At 35.1% G+C, this 18,591-nt stretch overlaps 1 protein-coding gene across 9 annotated transcripts in view; it reads right to left on the bottom strand.

Annotated features, from left to right (window-relative positions):
• Positions 1-401: 401 nt before the first annotated feature.
• PHF20L1 (PHD finger protein 20 like 1) overlaps positions 402-18,591 on the bottom strand; it is a 54,480-nt gene continuing 36,290 nt past the window's right edge. For 5 of the 9 annotated variants that reach the window (XM_013197334.3, XM_048049757.2, XM_048049763.2 and 2 more), the window contains 11 exons: positions 17,170-17,388; positions 16,921-16,977; positions 15,571-15,675; positions 11,573-11,737; positions 10,963-11,144; positions 8,937-9,036; positions 7,692-7,778; positions 6,593-6,788; positions 5,830-6,199; positions 3,323-3,488; positions 402-2,089 (listed from right to left, as the gene is read on the bottom strand). In XM_013197334.3, coding sequence (XP_013052788.1) covers positions 1,947-2,089; positions 3,323-3,488; positions 5,830-6,199; positions 6,593-6,788; positions 7,692-7,778; positions 8,937-9,036; positions 10,963-11,144; positions 11,573-11,737; positions 15,571-15,675; positions 16,921-16,977; positions 17,170-17,388 — 1,790 coding nt within the window. In that variant the 3' untranslated portion in view covers positions 402-1,946. The remainder of the gene's footprint in view (positions 2,090-3,322; positions 3,489-5,829; positions 6,200-6,592; positions 6,789-7,691; positions 7,779-8,936; positions 9,037-10,962; positions 11,145-11,572; positions 11,738-15,570; positions 15,676-16,920; positions 16,978-17,169; positions 17,389-18,591) is intronic. The other 4 variants (XM_048049791.2, XM_048049796.2, XM_048049777.2 and 1 more) reach the window with 3 other exon arrangements.

The raw sequence follows: 18,591 nt of genomic DNA, 5'->3' as shown, positions 1-18,591 counted from the left end.
GATCATGATGCTATAATTGACTCCATTATCATACAGCTCTGTAATATCTCCTATAAGCTTGACATGGCAAGACTTGAAATAGCAACCACTCTGTAACACAGGCTTACATTTTGTTTTCGACATCAAGAGTGATAACTTACTTCAGACATGACAGACAGGAGATGTCAGGGTAGGTATGTTTTAGCAATGAACCAGCCATGCTACTTTCTCAGTTATGGATTTATCATGAAAGTTCAATGTGCAGGTTGCAAAGTCTTTCCCAGATAATCCATCTTTGGCACATTTTTCAATTTTATGAATCCTCAAAAGGCAGTCCAAAATTTTTTGATTTTTGATGGTCTGTACATTATTGTAATCACATTTTATACTTGTATGTAGATCAGGAAGAAAAATGGAAAATGTAGAGTATGCAGAATAGTTTTAATAAACAGTTTTACATACAGTACCTTACATATAGAACAGTGTGTTTGCAAATTTAAATAATTTTTGAATGTACAGTGGCTTGTACTCTTATCAAAAGGTAAATTCAAGTTTACTGTCTATCGGTTCTAAAATGCATTTATACAGATAACTAGAACTGATAAACAGATGCGAGGCATAAAATGTTCAAGTATCTTAATGTCATCAGTTAAATAGCCTCCTTTTAACAGTCATATTTTACAAATTTCAAAACCTGTACATACATTATTTTCAATTTTAGAAACTGCTTGTTAAAAGGTAACATTTCATGTTAACCACCAGTTCTTATAGTCTATTGTAATAAAACTAGACATGTAGATATAAATGTATATAGTATGTATATATGTACATGTGTATCTATACACATATACATACACATACAAGTATGTATGTAGCACTGGGTACAGCGGCAACTTATAAGCACAGGGAAAGTCCTGGGCTCAAAAACCAGCAAGAGCTAACAGAGCAACTAGGTTGCCTTTGGTTTCATGATGTTTCATTCACTGAAGCTGGAAATTTTTATAAAAAAAATGTATAATGTATCTTGTGATATTTATCCTAGTGGTTTAGTATATTCACAGCCACAGACAGTTTTGCTTATCTTGTCATTCCTCATCCCAGCTGAGGATGGTAAAGTTTTAGAGGGCACAAACCAGAACAGAAATATCCAGGACAAAAAGTGTACTTTGAACTCTGAATACTGCCACAGAACATTAAAAAAATAAAAATAAAAACAAAAAACCCACCTACATACAATTTGGGGTGGATTGCTGGCACCAAGTAGGACTTTGGAAAAAACCTTCATGTAAGCCATAATAAAAATCTCATCCCAGTGGTTGTAAATATTATTTGGCACATCTGACCACTATTTGCCACTTCTGTTTTAAAGGAGCCTAAGGGTGCTGTAATAAGGATTTCTATTTAAAAAAATACTTTAAAAAGGAGACCATGACAAGTAGTTTCTTTCAAAATCAAAGCTAGTATGCTCATTTTCCTGAACATTCATGAGAGAAGGAAATAATCTATAAATTTTCTTGTAGAGAGGATACAGATCTCTCTGTGTCTATCTTTCACTAGCAAGATAAGAGGAATTAATTGAAAATACAGTTCTCAATAACTTTTAGTCAGCTGAATACTGAATTTAGAATTTTCTGTCAAAGGTTTCAAAATAGTAGCACTGTTCTTCGCAGAGTGTTCAGCTTTCTTGTATGCAGAAGTTTCCTTGTTTTTCACGTTAAGATCAAATCAATATTTCTCAGTATGCAATATATTACATTTTGAGGTTTGGACATTGAATATTCAGATTTTCAATACAACAGATTTATTACTCTAGATTTCCTCTCCTCTCTCTAAAGCTTCAGGCTATTAATGTAATCAGCAAAGAACTATATAAATGCTCAGCTTTTTGCTGTCTTCCTGTCAGTCTTGTGGCTAGTAAGAAAATTCACCGTAGAGAACCTATTTTCATTTCTTTATTCTTCCTTTTGTCATACAGAGCAAAGCGTTGCTATTTGCTGTACTTTCCCCATGTCGATTAAGAGCTGTTTGATACGTCGCTTGAGCTGAGGCAATCTTGCCAGAGGATCTGGTGGCTCCAGTTCTCCAGTGAAATCCAGCCAGCTTTCTAAAACTACAGAAGTAAAACGGAGAAGAAATTGGTTAGAATGAGTCTCTGATAAATACTTCTCACAAAAATTAAACTTTTCTTTCATATCTTATCTTTAATAAGAAGGGAAAATATACTGAGGCTGTGACTTCTATTTTACAGAAAAAAAATAGGGAAATCACCACTAATTCAGTGTTTCACTCAAGCAATCTAAACATATCTTCTAATTTGATTGTTGTTATAAAAAGGTGCTTGGGAGCAAATTATACCCTTAGCTGACAACTTACTGTCTACACACACACAAAAGAAACTTAAAGTTCAAAGCCTTCTAGCTATGACAGATCTGCAACAGGAAATGCAATCCTTAACACAAGGATCAGAGAAATTCTAGGCTCTCTTCTGTCACTTTTACAGGTTCCTAGTTGCAAGGTCCAGACTACAGAACAGCTTTCCAGTCTTCAAACAAATGTTTTTGAAATAATTTTTAAGCTTCTAGAGACAAACAAGGGAAAAGATGAACTCAAATTCTAGAAATACTGCCTAGTATGAGCAGAAATACTGAAAGTAAAACTGCAAATAGGAGTTAGATGACTATTTGTCAAGAGGCAATTAAGGACTCCTATTTTTTTTTTTTTATATTTTCTCAATATAAATTGATATTTTTTTTCTCAATATAAATTGATATAAAAAAATATAAATATAATTGAGAAACACTCAAACTCTCCTCATTTCTAAGTTTCTACAACTGGTGAGTAAACTCACGTGCTGTAATATTTACACCCATACTACAATCTCGCGCATGTTTTCCCATGAAGCCCAGTTTAATGAAACCAATTACGTGGTAATATAGCAAACCAAAGATGAAGGCAGAATGAACACACTTTTCCTGAATACTGTCCAGTACTAGAACAATCAAGCCAAAAGCCCTCCAGTTGCAGAAAATTCCATCAAATTTATGATCCATATCTGGACAAAGACTAGGCAAGTTATCAAAGCCTTCTAAAGTCTAATATCACAGACTTGAGCTAAATTGTCAGGGGTCCTAAGCACTTAAGCTACTTTGATGGACAGTAAGAACCCGTGAAAGAGACCTGAAGAACCACAGGTGCAAGCTTTAGTTATAGTTTTAGGTGCTGAAATTTGAATACAATACTTAAAAAAAAAAAAAAATCAATCCTCAGCCTCTCATGTCACCTTCAACACAGACTATGAAAGAAGCTGTTACTAGTATTAACAAGTATCTGTAAATACAGTTACCATCAACTTCCTTTTCAATCAGGTCCATTCTGCTGGTGACTTCGTTCTGTACATTCTCTATATGGGTAAGGAGATTTAGCTGCCATTGAAGATGCGTGTCCACTTGTTCCTCTGAGCCTTTTCTTTCATTGCAAAGAAACACAGTGTTTCCTTCAGCAGAATTCTTCTTCATAGGTGCAACAGAAAGAAAAAAATTGCCATTTAAGAGTGTCTATTTAATTTCTGGTGTTGATTTTGACACTTGAATCACGATACACTATGCTGTCTTAGAACTGTACTTCTGTCTACTTGACAAAAAGCATACTCAGCCATGTACCATGACACGTCAATAGACTAAACCAATCAAAATGCAAATTCTATACAAATGAGCATGTATAGCATTAGGGGAATGAGGTGAGGTAAAGTTTACCAGCTCAAGCACTTTGTTTAATGCAGTAAGACAGACTGCATTTCTGTGCCCTGTTAATACAAATCGTGAGTCAATTCATGAAGTGCTGAAATGCATATGTGTACCGTCACCAAACATATGAAAAACCCTAAGATTTGTTTCAAATTTAGCCAGAGAATGAAGGAATACTGCCTAAAATAGACTAATACCCAAGATGTCAGAAGTAATTTTTGCATTAGTCATCTGGCCATTCAACTGCAGATTAAAACAGAAGATTGCTTCCTACTACTGCTGTGATCCCCTGTAACTTACCACCACAGGTTCTGGCCAGAATTAAACATGTTTGGGATGGTTACGGGGATAATATCGTCCAGAGTTGTACAAACATTTTATGCAACATACTATCTGAAGATCATCTTTGAAATAATGAATATCTTCACTGCAAGTCAGAGATGGCACACAGGCACCTCATCTTCCTGTATCTCATGTTTCAGCTAATGGAAATGACCAAAGTAAATGCACCAGATTGAACATGTTAACTGAAGCGTTCAGTATCTTTATTAATTAGCAGGATTTGCAGTTTCAGTTTTATACCCATTATGACTTCGTATCCGATGAAGTTACTTCACTATTGATAATTCTATTTTAGGGATTTAATTTAAGGAAAATTCTGGATACATGTGCTCACAAATGTCAGATGTCACAAATGTCACTCATGGCAAATGTCAGAGCAAATAGTGAATTTTATTTTAATACACTGATTTGACGAAGTGTTTAGTTCATGTTCTTTCCTTGTCACTTGCTTAAGATCTTTAGTGACTAAAGATCTGTCAAAGTTAACTGTTTCTTTTGAAGACTTGACCCCCCAAAAAATCAAATAAATTAAACTTAGACCATCCAGCTGGTAGCTTTGTGAGCAAGTCCTGGAGGACAAATATTGTTAATATTCACAATATTCATTAAAGAAGTTATTTACCAAAGATAAGTTTTTGAAAGTCATAGAAGCCTCTAAACTCTAACACTTTCCAGATATAATCTTTCTCCTTGCAAGGTATCAGGTTTGCCTCTTTAGTGCTTTCACTATTCACATTATGTCACTAATCTTTATATAGGACGCTTCCAATGTAAATACAAAATGTTCCCTTTATGATAACTTTCAGACTCTTGTACACCTGCAAAAGAATGTTGTTTTTCCCTTGCGGGACGAGAGGGAATGGGCTAAAGTTGCACCAGGGGAGGTTTAGGTTGGATATTAGGAAGAACTTCTTTACTGAAAGGGTTGTTAGGCATTGGAATGGGCTGTCCAGGAAAGTGGTTGAGTCACCATCCCTGGAGGTCTTTAAAATATGTTTAGACATAGAGCTTAGCGATATGGTTTAGTGGAGGACTTGTTAGCGTTAGGTCAGAGGTTGGACTAGATGATCTTTGAGGTCTCTTCCAACCTAGATGATTCTGTGACTAATAAGAGGCTAAAAAGTTTCAGCCCTTTTCCACGATGTAATAGGTTCAAACACTTAATGCAAAACTAAGAAAGAGATGTTTACTGAATATAATCCTGACTAGAAGTCTGAAAAAATTTAATTAGAAGAAATATGAAATATAAGACTCAGAAGTTGCACACAACTTTTAGCTTAGTTAATCTGTAAATCATTACTCGTGGAATTCTAGTTAGTATTGATATTAAAAGGATATTGATACTAAAAGAAGAGTACAATAAAAAACACTATTACAAATCTCAGTTTAACAACAATTAAAAAACAAATAGAAAACAGAATTGAGAGAAAAAAGGAAATTCGCCCTGTTTTCCTCACCTCTCAAAAAACACTGAAGTTCTGTTTCAAGACCCCACATGTTAAGCATGGGATATTTTTTTTCCCTTTGAAACATTGGAAAGGAACAAATACAAACAGTTTTAGCATAGGCAATACTTTAACCATATTTTTCATTTCCTTCACCAATCCAAATACATATTATTTACCTGAAACTATTTCAGTGATCCAACTTTGCTCTTAGTGATTTCCACTGACGTATTTGATAAATGCTTTTATGTACTTGAACTTTGTAAGATTGAACATACTCTTCTAATTAAGAAACTTCCCAGATGAAGAATGATACTTACCTGCTCATTCATGCCATCATCTTTAAAAGAATACTGTAAACAGTTTTTATTCTCTGAACAAAATTCCTGGTCTTCGTCAAAACTACTTGTATCTTCATCATCTGAGCTCATAGGGTCAGTGACTGCTTTGCAGTCTTGACCAAAACTCTGTGGTTTTTGGTAACTGTGCTCACTTGTGATGTATGTTTCCTCCATCTTCTGGGGTAAGCTAGGTGTCTCTTTATGGTTTTGACTGTGACACGTCCTTTCAGTCAGATTAACAGCATCTGGCAAAGTCACTATCTTTTTCTCTACCCCAAGAGTTATTTGTTCCTGTTCTTTTCGCATCCCTGAATAAGCCCAGAGATGAAGGTCTGGGTGATGTTTATTTCTACAACAAAGGGGAGAAAAAGAAAAACATGTTATACAGAACTACCTCCTACAGCACTGTACTATCAAGCATCCACTTCTGCTAGACCACATCTTTTGATAAGTACCATTATCCAACACGTAAGTGAATATTCCTAGGTTACTTATCAATTCAGGATAAAACTAGAATGCCCCTTTAACACAAAGTCAGCTATTAAAAAAAACACCAATAACAGTAGATCTTCTGAGCACCTAACTCCCACTGAAGCTGAGGGTACTCTATATGTTGCACTGAAACTATTTAAAGTATTTGAGAAGATGTTTTTTTAATATGACAGAATAACGCATATGGAAACAGCAGTTTCTGTTCCCTGAATATACAAAGATTGAGAATAGACCCTGGACTGATACTTACTTCAATATCCCAATCTTCAGCTGTAGTCCATGCAGTATTTCTGTTACACCATATACATCTGCCAGTAGGTGATGGGTTGACACAATCTTTTTGGCATTAAGATGAGAGTAGTTTTCTTTCAAAAATGATAATCCACACATGTGTCCGTTGTTTAGCCAGTCTTTATCATAAAGATATTTGGCACTCCACCTCTGACCTGTGTGTAAGCAATAAACAAATTGAGGACCATCTAAAGCCACAGTGCAATTGTATTTTTTAAAACTAGAGTGTTATAATTATATGCTCTACTCTCCCCTAAACGCCTAACACTCATGAGAGAATGATTCAGTATCTTGTTATTTTATTGAGATTTTAAAACTTAGTTTTCATGGCTTTAAAGGGAACACATCATTTTGAAAACAAAAGTAAAGCTGGAATCTCATAATCTCTGTAAATGGCATTTGAAATGAAAACTTAAGTTTGCAATTAGAGCACAGGATATAAAAGAAGTTTAGTATTGTCAATCTAACTGCAAAAAATCAGTTTAAATTGACATCGTAGTTTTCCAGTTTAAGTTAGCTCCGAGAGTTAAAAAGTAACTACAATACTGATAGAAATATTATAGAGTGGATTTTATATGGCTATGTCCAAAAGACCTACTTTGTTTTTGTAAAGCCAACAAATATTTTGCTTTAACAATGAATTCAGTATCTATTTATTAGAAGCTGGGAGAAGGCTTCATGAAAAGCAAACATCTCAAAGCCTTCATGAGAAGTAAACATCTCAAAGCTACCTGACAGCAGAGTTCTTACCCTCTCCTTTGAGGGGTCTTTCACCAGACACTATTAGACAGGATATCAAAGTAAGCGGGCATTAGGTCTCCCACACTATGGCAACATCTATAGATTTAACCCAACAGGCGTTAACAACTACTTAGCTAATGCTTCTACAGTAACTTAATTATGAAAAAAAGACATATACTACTTATTCCAATATTACTGTTTACAATGAGGTACCCAGACAAACAAACTGACTAAGATCGCAATATCTTACACTCAATTTCTTATCAGACTATCATCATATACAGAACAAAGAACAGGTTGATGGAAGCCCTTCATACCTTTCAGGAGAATACCCTGTCTATCTCCTTTCTGCCCATTATCCCAATACACTTTAAAATACTGACATTGTGAATGACCTTTTTCTCCTGACATAGAAAGAAAAGAAGTAATGGTTAGGAAGGGAGAGAAGATAAAAATTAGGGACACAGTCTCCGTATAGCAGGGGATAACGAAGTACCTAGTACAGTGCAGGGAAAGAACACAAGACAAATTAGTTGTTTTTAATAAGAAAAGGCTCGACTACTCAAAGAGTACACCACATAAGGAATTATCAGACATGACTTTCTACCATCATCAAGGTTCAGATTGGGACAAATCGAAAAAGTCACATCTGTCCAGCTCTAGCTAATTTCTAAATTTGCTTCTCAAAATAATTAAAGAAACCTTATTTTATAACTTTACATACAGGCATTAGATTTAACTTCCTAAATTCAGAATGAAAGTAAATTTGGAGTTGTGGTCTCATGGCCCTCTTGAAACAGCTGTTAGATAAATCACCAGAAGACATATATGAATTTGTATCAACCGTTGACAAATATTAAAAACTTTCCAAATCATATGGTTTTCCTTCAAATAACCGGTAGGAAAAAGGGGCTTATGGAAACAACTATTTAACATCAACAGCTTTCTAATCAAATATATTCGGTTCATAAGTAAATGGAGTTCTCAATTTTTTTTCTGTTTCAAAATTATCCTAATAATCTTAAATTCAAGATGTGCTGTTTGTACACTATTGTTTAACATAAGTGCTAGGTTTTGGCAAAGACTTTACATATTCAATTCCACCTTTAGTTACACTATTCTTGGCAAAGACAAAGACTATGAAATCACAATTAATATGAAATGACATCCACAGTATATTCCAGTGTAATGTGGTAGTAAGTCCTTTTTCTCTAAAAGGATATCTAAATGAACAGATGTGATTCCAAGTATATGGAAAACAGGTCACTGAACAAGGATGTTTAGTTTACAAAGACTTTTTAGAGTATAATGACATTAAAGGCTTGGGGGCATTAAGTTTCAACAACTGAAGTTATGGTAATTTAAATCACATAGAAGATTTAGCATAGCTGAACAAGACATTACTGACAGGAAAGTAAGTCTCTGCTCAGGGCAAGTCTTTCCCCAAAGAACTGTAACGTATAAACGCAAAACAGACAGAACTTTAACAATTTAAGCAACATACATATATCTGCCTAAAAATCCCAAGCAGACAGATGCAGATAAAGGAGGTTTACTCATACCTGGTGGGTCTCTGCAGATATAACAGATGTACTGCTCTGGAATGCTGTCCTCTAACAATCCCATGCATACACTGTGCTGCCAACACAAGCACTCTTCACACTGACATCAGAAAAACAAAAGCGAAAACTAAAACTAAGATAAGCAGATTCAAAAATCAGAAGCTCTCTCTTGTATCATCACAACTCAAAGGGCAGTTTAACTTAAATAGCTGACAAGAGTAAAATAATTTTATTTGGGCGATTTGTGTTTGGGTAGGCAAAGACATCAAGCTAAGAAGTAGCTTTAGTTCTGAAAATTACCTCAACCACAAATTCCAGACTGGAGAAAAAAATGAAGCCGCAATATTTAATAGGATTTTATTACAACATTATAACAATTTAGCACCTAAATATTTAGTAGCGAAACATAAGACAGGAGTATAATATTACAGTAAAGTAGAAAGATAATGTAATACATTACAGCATAACAGTGAAAAGTAGAAAACTCTTCAGTTTAATTATTTATATTTACAAAGCATCTCTCCAGTGCGCTAGAAAGATGTGTTTTTAATATCGCACCAATGGAAAATCTAAAAGAAAAAGAAAATGAAGAGAAAATGAAAGAGGAGAAATAAGAGAACAGGAGAGCAAAAGAGAAGTGGTAAGACATGAAGGCCTAGAAACAGTAAACTGATTGCTCTCAATGAGGCAATGCATGAAGAGGAGGTAAGTGATCAACTTTAGGCTGTCAATGGACTTCAGAAATGGGAAGGAAACTACCACTTGTAAGTACATTTTCCTCCTTTCTCAGCTCAGTGCTTGCCTATTTTCTAAATATCTGCTGTTTTACTACTGAAAATCTCTCCTCTGTTTTGACATGCATTTTGAACATCAACATATTCAGAACACTGAATCTGCCTTTCCTCTTGTCATACCACTATAGCCACAGTTTCCTCTCCTCTCTCCAAGAATTTCTACATCAGTCCATTTTTTCCATGTTATTATCGTTGCGGAATTCTTCCAACACACCACTGCATTTCAGTAATGCGTTCCCAGGGACAGTTTGTGTACTTGTTTTTCAGATCTTTCTTTCTTTTCCAAAAGACTACAAGTCCATTAACCAGGCAGCCAATTCTTGCTTCCTTCAAATCTCAATTAAAAAGGCTCCGTATTTTCAACAGAAACTGTACCACATTGATAGCTGAATACCAACCTGTCCTCTGAGTCCAAAAACCACAGAAGTTCATCATCTTTTTAAAGTTATTGACAACTGACTTCTTCCTCGCTTTTGCTTGCATCTGATCTAATCACACAAATTCCTTGAGACAATGACTTTAAATTATTTGTTACTAGATGAAAGATGCTTCTTTCACTGCAGTACAAATACATAAGCAGCAGCAGCTGCAATCTGTCAGCAGCTGACACCATGTATTCTTCAAATGGCAAGTTTTCTCCTATTTTGCCCTATTCCAAATAATATTTAAACTCTTAGCAGCTTCTAAAATGAGCTAGTCATTTCTTGTTTGAGAACTGCTACTCTAACGATGAAGCACGCACATCACAAGACAAAGATACTAACAATATTAACATCCGTATGGCAGAGATCTATACCAAGATTCACCAACCTTGGACAGAGCTGAGGTAAATTTACAGCGAGTAGAGTGGTGTCTACAAATAATATAGTGTGAAGCGCAAGGACCAAACCAGAAGTGCTGGTATAATTGGAACTGTCTATAGACAGAAAACTATCATTTGTGTGTGGAAAAGCATACATTTTTCCAACTTTATCAACTGTCTATATGCAAAAAGATTACCTTTCCTTACAAACCTGTTCTACATATCAAATTGTTAGAGGAAACCCATCCCAGAGAAAAAATTCTGCATACACTGGAGAGAATCACATGAAGTGCACAACACAGAAATATTTTGTTATTATTAGTTATTTCTATTTACAACTCTCTACTTAACTTCGGTATCCAACACCTTAGAAGGGTATCTTCCCAAGCACAAACTTCACGTCGAAAATATACCCCCTCAATTTCTTTACCTGAATCATAAAGCCATTTTCTTCATCCAGTTCACAAATGCATCTAACTATTTCATTGAGAGCATCATCTTCATCCTGAGACTCTTCAAAGTTAGTTGAATCAAAATCCTGATTGTATTCATCACCACTAAGTAACAAACTCTCTGTAGAGGAATCATCCAGGAACTCAACATCTGAAAGATCTAGTAAAAAAAAAAAAACAAATGTGAAATTGTGAGTGCAAAAATATGCATTTAAAAAAACCCTGTTCTTCTATCAATTAAAAGTCTTAACCTATATATACCAAAAAAGTCACCCTCAAATGCACTGCTGGTATTTTATGATTTCTTGATGACCTCTGCAAAATGCCTTTAAATGCAATGTGATTGCATCAGAAGCAGAGTAGCAATCTTTAACTAAAGCAAGCACAATGCAGAACAGCTTGAGGAGTGCAAACATTTTGATTTAAATAGATGAAGCATAAATTAGCCACCATATTTATAGCTACAATCAAAAACTTAAGATGCTTAAAAAAATCGAAAAATTTTATAGCCAAAATCTATTTATTTATTTATTATGTTTCCTAAGAAACTAAACCTACAAACTGAAAGTTTCTGCTCAGCCAACCTACTTTCTCCACTAAGGTCAACAGACAAGATAGCTCTTGGATACTGGTACGATGTATTCTTCTCTGAGAACATGCTGCGCAAAGTCAAAGAGCTTCCTGAGGACCGCGTTAATGGAGAAGAGCACCTGTCCAAGAACTCAACAGAACTATCTTCATAATCCGAATAATCTGAAAAGTTAACAACAGGATTAGCTGATGTTACAAAAATTTGTGACAAATGAAAAAAAACATAAGAAAACAATATTACGTTCAGACGTAAAGAGCATCAACACTGAGGTATTAGATGACAAAACTGAACATGAAATGGCAAATGCTTTTCAAGACAGTTTTTCCAGAAATTTCCAGTAAGAACCATAATGAACCATAATGTATATTTATATATTCTCACTTGCAGACCTCCATCCTGCTCAACCAGAGAGGGGAGCTGGATGAGGCTGTTGGTTGTATGTGTTCGTGTGAAAACTCCATGTGCTTGTACCCAGTGGTAATCCATTTTCAGCCTTGCTACCGGTTGGATTTGGGGACAAGGCGCTGCAGCAGCCTTGCCTCTCGCTAGTGGCCAGAAGCAGCACGATCTATTTTTCTCTAACACACAGCCTATTTTGTAACAGTCTCAAGGAATGTTTCTTATGTTCTTAATCACAGTAACTGAAGAAAGCACCCAGGTAAGTCCAGCGGTAAGTAAGAGTAGCTATCCATCTACTCCTCTTAAAACTTTGAATACAAATGGTCATATTTCTGCATCTTCATCGTTCTGTAGAAGCACTACTGCTACCACCTGTGTTCTAGCAATGAGTTCCACAATCTGCTGCTCTCCTAAATACTTTCCATTAAGCCACTGTTAATATTTTTTCTCTGTCAAAACCACACTATCACATTTCCTTAAGCATTGCGGAGTCAGGAACAGATCTGAAAATATGGTCTTCTAACCCACCCATTGATTATGTTGTATTGCTATCAACTTCACTGAAACAAGAGGAAGTTACCTACTTTCCACAGGCTTTATATGAATGAGTGTGACTGAAAAGGCATGTAAGTATTTGCAAAGAGACAGTAGAAAATGCTGGGTATACAAAAGAAAACAAAAAAAATAAGCAGTCCTGACTACTTCAGCTATAGCTAGTTATTAAAACATGACAGAATTAATATGCAGTTTTCAATGTGCCATCACTTTCTGTACAGCAGCGTAAGTCATGTGTATACTAAGAGAAAAAAAAAGTTTGTTTTCTTTTTTTTTAAGACCTGCACAATACTCATCTGAAGCATATAATGTGCCCCCACTGTCTTCTTCCCCTAAATGCCTCATTTTGACTTGAAAGGAACGGAGCATGCCTCACACACTTTTTCTGCCCATACCATTAAAGTAGGGTAAGTTAGTTCTGGAGAAAGAAAATATTGCTTCTTTTGACAGATCATTTTTCAGTGAGCTTTTTCAGGGTCAGACACTAGAGTCAGGACCTGCCAAAGCATTTTTCTTTTTCTCTCAGTGAAAAAATCCAGACAGAATGCCTCTGGATTGCTTGAAACAGTTTTTCATGAGATAAATTTGCACAGGAGAAAATGCTGAAGTTCTATTCACACTGCTTCTGCATCTGGATTTAAGATCTGTTTGTTGGGAGACTGGGAGGTACATAGTTTTCTCTTAATATTTACAAGCATTGGATATGGCCCCTAAAAGCTGAAACCTAATCATGGTACCTTTGTTAAGCTTTTAAGTATCACGACAAATTAGCCAAAGCAATAAAGAGAGAGAAACAAACAAACAAAAACCTTACAACCTCAAGATGGTAAAACAAAAGAACAATACTGCGGACAATGGCTCTAATTTAAGTTTGCAAGAGGTACTTTATCTCAATCAGTTTGAATCAATAAGTTTTTCAGAAACCACTGGGTGTTGGAGCTGTACGGAACCAAAGAAACACGCATACCCTCAGACAGTGGGAAGCTGAGGAGTATCTCAAGCACAGCCCTTTGCAAAACTGCAAAGTATCGCATGTCCACTGCGGCAAAATCAGTCTGACCAATTCCTCAAACATTTTATATTGTATACTACTTTTTTTTTTTTCCTGTTGATTCACCTTAATTCCAGTATTCAACACCAAAAATGTCAGAGGACTGCTCTGCTTACCTTTCTTTGGAAATACGTGAAACAGAAGTTTCGGGGCAATACTATGCAAGAGTTCTTCAGCTACAGAAAATATATTTGTAGTTTTAAACACAGTTCAGATCTGTATCTTCACTTGGTAGCTGACTATTAAACCACTTGTGTTCCAAACACCTGTCTAATGCTTCAAGCATTATTTTCCTTACTTTTATGCAAGTTTGCTTTCCAAACACTTTTATACCAACACTCAGTCTGCCATATACTCAAAAGATAGAAGAGCATAAAACATTTTTCTTACTCTTATCAAACTTTATTAAGAGTGCTCCTACGGATATTGACTTATACAAGGTACTGACACATTGCTTTTGAGTATTTTCTAAAAATGGAGCCTGTGGAAAGCACTGACTTAATTTGCCATGTTGTAATAGCCACAGATGAAATAGACAGAACTGATAAGGTGTTGGATTTTTTTTTTTACCCCCCTTTGACTTTTGCATACCTAGATTTTCCTAGAATCTTTTTGAAAATACTTAGATACTTTTCGAGCGTAGGTAAAGGAATCCCCAGTAGTATTCAGGTAAAATAAGCAACCAAAGTTTATAGTTGAAAATTATGTTACTCCAATACCAAGATGGTACAGTATTTAAAGCCTAGATTACTATAGTTCAAGTACTGCATTACAGTACACGTTTTAGGTAAAACATTTAATCACTCTAGAGATTGGTAAAGCATCTTTTTAGTCTGTGGTCAGAAGCTCCTGTTAATGCCTAAGATTCTTCTACATGCTTTTGGGGAAAAGTTTATGGAAAAATCCATTTAATACGTTTTCAATTTTCACCTTCTCATATTTTAAGAAATTTAAATCAAAGTTTCAACTGATATCTAGCAAAACCCTCTCAAGGTACACAAAAGTAGAGCCAACTGGATAAGCACAGTAAATCTACATTTTTGAATAAAGATGTTAAAAAAAAAAAAACACAACAAAACAGAGAGAACAGGAGAGAGAAAAACAAGTAGTTTACGTCCTGAAACACTTTTTGAGGCAAACAGGTATAGAACACAAAAAATAAAGTTTAATCTTCGGCTAGAAGACAGAATGAGCGTGCATTTGCCCATGCAGTTATTTACGTTGTCATAATTCTGCAAACGAGGCTGCACTGAAATGCAAAAGATTTTATGGGAGATGAAAAGAACCAAAGGAGGGAAAGAAAACAGGAATAAAATACAAGAAGGGAAAGAAATGTGATAAAAGAGACAATACTTGTCAGCAGGATCACTTTTTTTTTTTTAAATAAGAAAAATTGTCCAGTTTTTCCACAAGAATCACACCAAGGACAGTTACAGAAGGGATGGTATCAAAACTTTTAACCTCATTCTTATGGGTGTTTCAAGGAAAACACCCACAGAGGTGTTTTCCTCTCACCCATGAGAGGTTTTCCCTCTCAACCAAGGAGAAAAAAAAAGATGTCTAAAAGATTTGTTTTTTACTACCAAAAAAAATTGTACTTTTTAAATGTAGAAACTGTTACGGATTCATTATTAAGAACAGACTGCAACAGGCTGAATACTAGAATAACTGCAACGTCCAAACAAGATAAAGATTTTACAGAGCTTCAAATGAAGAGTCTAACGAGACTAAAAGCAAAAGCATTATCATCTGCATATCCTTTCAAGAACAAATGTCTATGAAAAGTCTACGCCTATCGCATAGAGACGACAGGCCATAAATACAGAAATGAAGCCATAGACTCGTGTCCTTTCAACATTAAGGCCAAAATCTATTAATTGAAATTTATAAATTTTATATTTATATTGTTGAGAAACAAATTTTAATATCTAATCCCCAAAATACGCCAAGTGGTTTGGCTCACTTTCAAAAAATGCAGATTGAACTCACCGTGCTGTTTAGATTTCTTCTTTTTTTTCTTCTTCTTTTTCTGTTTTGATTTATGATCTTTCTCCTTTTTCTCTTTTTTCTCCTTTTCCTTTTCTTTCTTCTTACCTAAAGTAAAAATTGAACATTTCAAAACAGCAGTGCCACTCCAAAATACTTGCTTCATTTGTCTTACCATAAACATGACATATAAATTCAAGCTAATCCTAGCAAGATTCACAATTCGATTAATTTCTTGATATGCTGGGTGTGTCTCTTATTAGCTGATGGTAGAACAGTTCAAATAACACGGTCTCTCTCAACAACTTTAAGTATTTCCACATCAGATACCAGAGCAGAAGAAGGTACAACAAAGCATATGAAATAAGTGATGTTATTTTAACAGTCTATAACAGCTATTTAACTTACAGTTTATGACAAAAAGGTTTGGGCATGAGAGAAAGCTTTCAGAAGCGCAAGATTCCAAACGAAAAGATAATGTCATCTTAAATTACTTTCTGTAAGGGTGAAACACGTTTAAAGGAAATTTCAGTGTCACAAAACTCAGAACCGCTGATGCTGTCAGCACTTTCTATTGCACAGAGGCACCCTCATAGAAAACTGATTCTGACTGAAATCTATGGTATGTTTTTTATGCTGCAGTTCGCTTACAAGCACTGTTGACATATGCATGAAGATAACTACTTCATTTTAGAAAAATTCTATCTATCCTATTAATTGTCCCGAGAGAAAAGGTATCCCACAGCACTGTCACACCATAATTATTTTATAAGCAACCAGCAGCAAAGTAAGTAATGAGGAAATTGACTTGTTATGGAAAACGTAAGATTTAAATCAGTGTTTAAGGATTATTTCCTAAACATATATTGAGTCTTATCTTCTTGTGGAGTACAAAAGCACAGTTTTTCCCCACCTGGAAAACCCAAGGCAAATTCACATGTGAATTCTTGTCTGTCTATAACCATAATTTTTTAAACCAGGGCAAACAAAAGTCCCCTTCCTTCTGATTTTCTTTCAAGAATTAACAAATGTTTTGTTAGTAACACTTATATTTTTTTGCCTCTCCTCAGCAGTCAATACAAGGAAATAAATGCAGTATCGCTAATTCAACTGAAAAAAAAAGTTTTGTCTTGGGCCTCGCACAGGTACTATACTACAGGAACTTTAATTTTCCTCTTTTACAGCCATACCTTTACTATAAACTTGTCATATATATAAAAATGGCTTTTAAGATCTAAACAAAAGAAATTAAGCTGGGCCCTAGAAATGTTTTACACTGTTACACCTATACTTCAGAGATATAAAGCAAAGACTTTTCCTTTTTTCATAAAAATATTACTGCTCTGTACGTACCATATGTTGTGGAACTCTTCTCTTCCAGTTTTCCTTTTCTTTCTATTCTCACCGCACCTGCAAGTTTAAGAACATGAGACATTAGTGCGATGTCTGGCTGATGACCTACTTTCTTGTAAAAGTCATTAGACAGTAAACAGCTCTACTGGTATAAAATAAGAAACATACAAGCAATGCAATGTTTTAAATGTCACTTTACAGTTACTTTTAGTCTCTAAAGCACTGGAAACAAAAAGCATTGTAGTTTACCAACTTCTGAATGCTTGTCCTTCTCAATCACGTTCTTTAATATTTTCTCCTTCAGACTCTCAAAACTTTTCTCCTTTATGGGCACAGAGTACTGTATCTCTGTCCCTTCAGAGCTCACTGATGTGGAAGACCTCTTTTTTTTACTACTCCCTTTGGGTAACTTTAGACTACTGGTTAAAGGCATTTCCAGATGTAAGGCATGTACATGGGACGAGGGTGCTGAAAACAAGAAGACAGATTACTAGGCATTCGGTAAGGATTGCAGCCAGATCACTGGCTGGGTCAGATCACTGAAACATCATGTATTGGTAATAATATCATCACACTAAACACGTAATTACTGCATGTGAATGCCTAGACCATAGTCTTATATACAAGACGATACATGCCACAGGTTTCTTTGTCTACTTCGACACTTGCATTCACTTTTCAACTATTTTTATTGCTTAAAACATACTTTTGCTGCTATTTTTAAGCCTTTTTGTTTCCTTTCATTCCACTGTAATAGAAACCCATGCCAACGCTAAGGGTAAAAGTACTAATATTATCAACACTATTTAAGTTACTGGTCCATTATGTGAACAGAGAATGTATGTTCTCAAACATTTTTAGCACTATGCATTTACACTTTGGTTTATTGCATTTTTCATTGACTCTAGTAATATTTAAATTATTTAGTCTTTCATGCTTTTGATACATATTTGAATTACATGCAAATTACTATGCTGGAAATCAGAATCATATAGTGACAATTCTTATTGCAAGGTTTACTGATTAGTGCAAGATATTTAGGTGGCAGTTTCTTTACCTCTGTAGATGCAAATGAGAAAATAAACTTAGTAAAATAAAGCTCTATAATTAGAATTTCATTGCTGATATTTATAATCTAATAGGATAATGTAATTTTCAGATAAATCTAAAACAAATGTTAGTTGTAAAGAACATTACTGATATTGCAAAAACCTCTGTATTGCTGTGTTCATCAATATTGTGAGAGTGTTAAGTCTCATCTAACCATAATTAGGAAAGCCTAATCTTCATCAGGACACTGAGAATATTTGAGGACAATGCTGTACAAAAACACAGCTCTCCAAAGTCTTAAGGGGCTTAATCTCCCTCCTCCCCCCCCAAAAAAAAAAATCCCGAAGGAGACATGCTAGTAGTCAGGATGTTAAGCCAGGTGAAGTACAAAGCTGATCTGATAGGTTCACTGAGTTTTCTGCACTGCCTTATTTAAAAAACAAACAAGCAAACAAAAAATATTTGGTGAAAAAAAAAAGCATTTAAACAAACATTGTTAAAAATAACTTAGTAAATTCATCAGTTATAATTCCGTGGGAAAAGGTAGTTAACAGCTTGGTGGTGGCTCCAAAAAGCTGCTTTCCAGATTTGGACAAACAAACCCAAATGGTCTTACACTTC

The sequence above is a fragment of the Anser cygnoides genome, chromosome 2, assembly GCF_040182565.1.
Source record: "Anser cygnoides isolate HZ-2024a breed goose chromosome 2, Taihu_goose_T2T_genome, whole genome shotgun sequence".
Lineage (NCBI taxonomy): Eukaryota > Metazoa > Chordata > Aves > Anseriformes > Anatidae > Anser > Anser cygnoides.
This window is presented reverse-complemented; position numbering and strand designations above follow the sequence as displayed.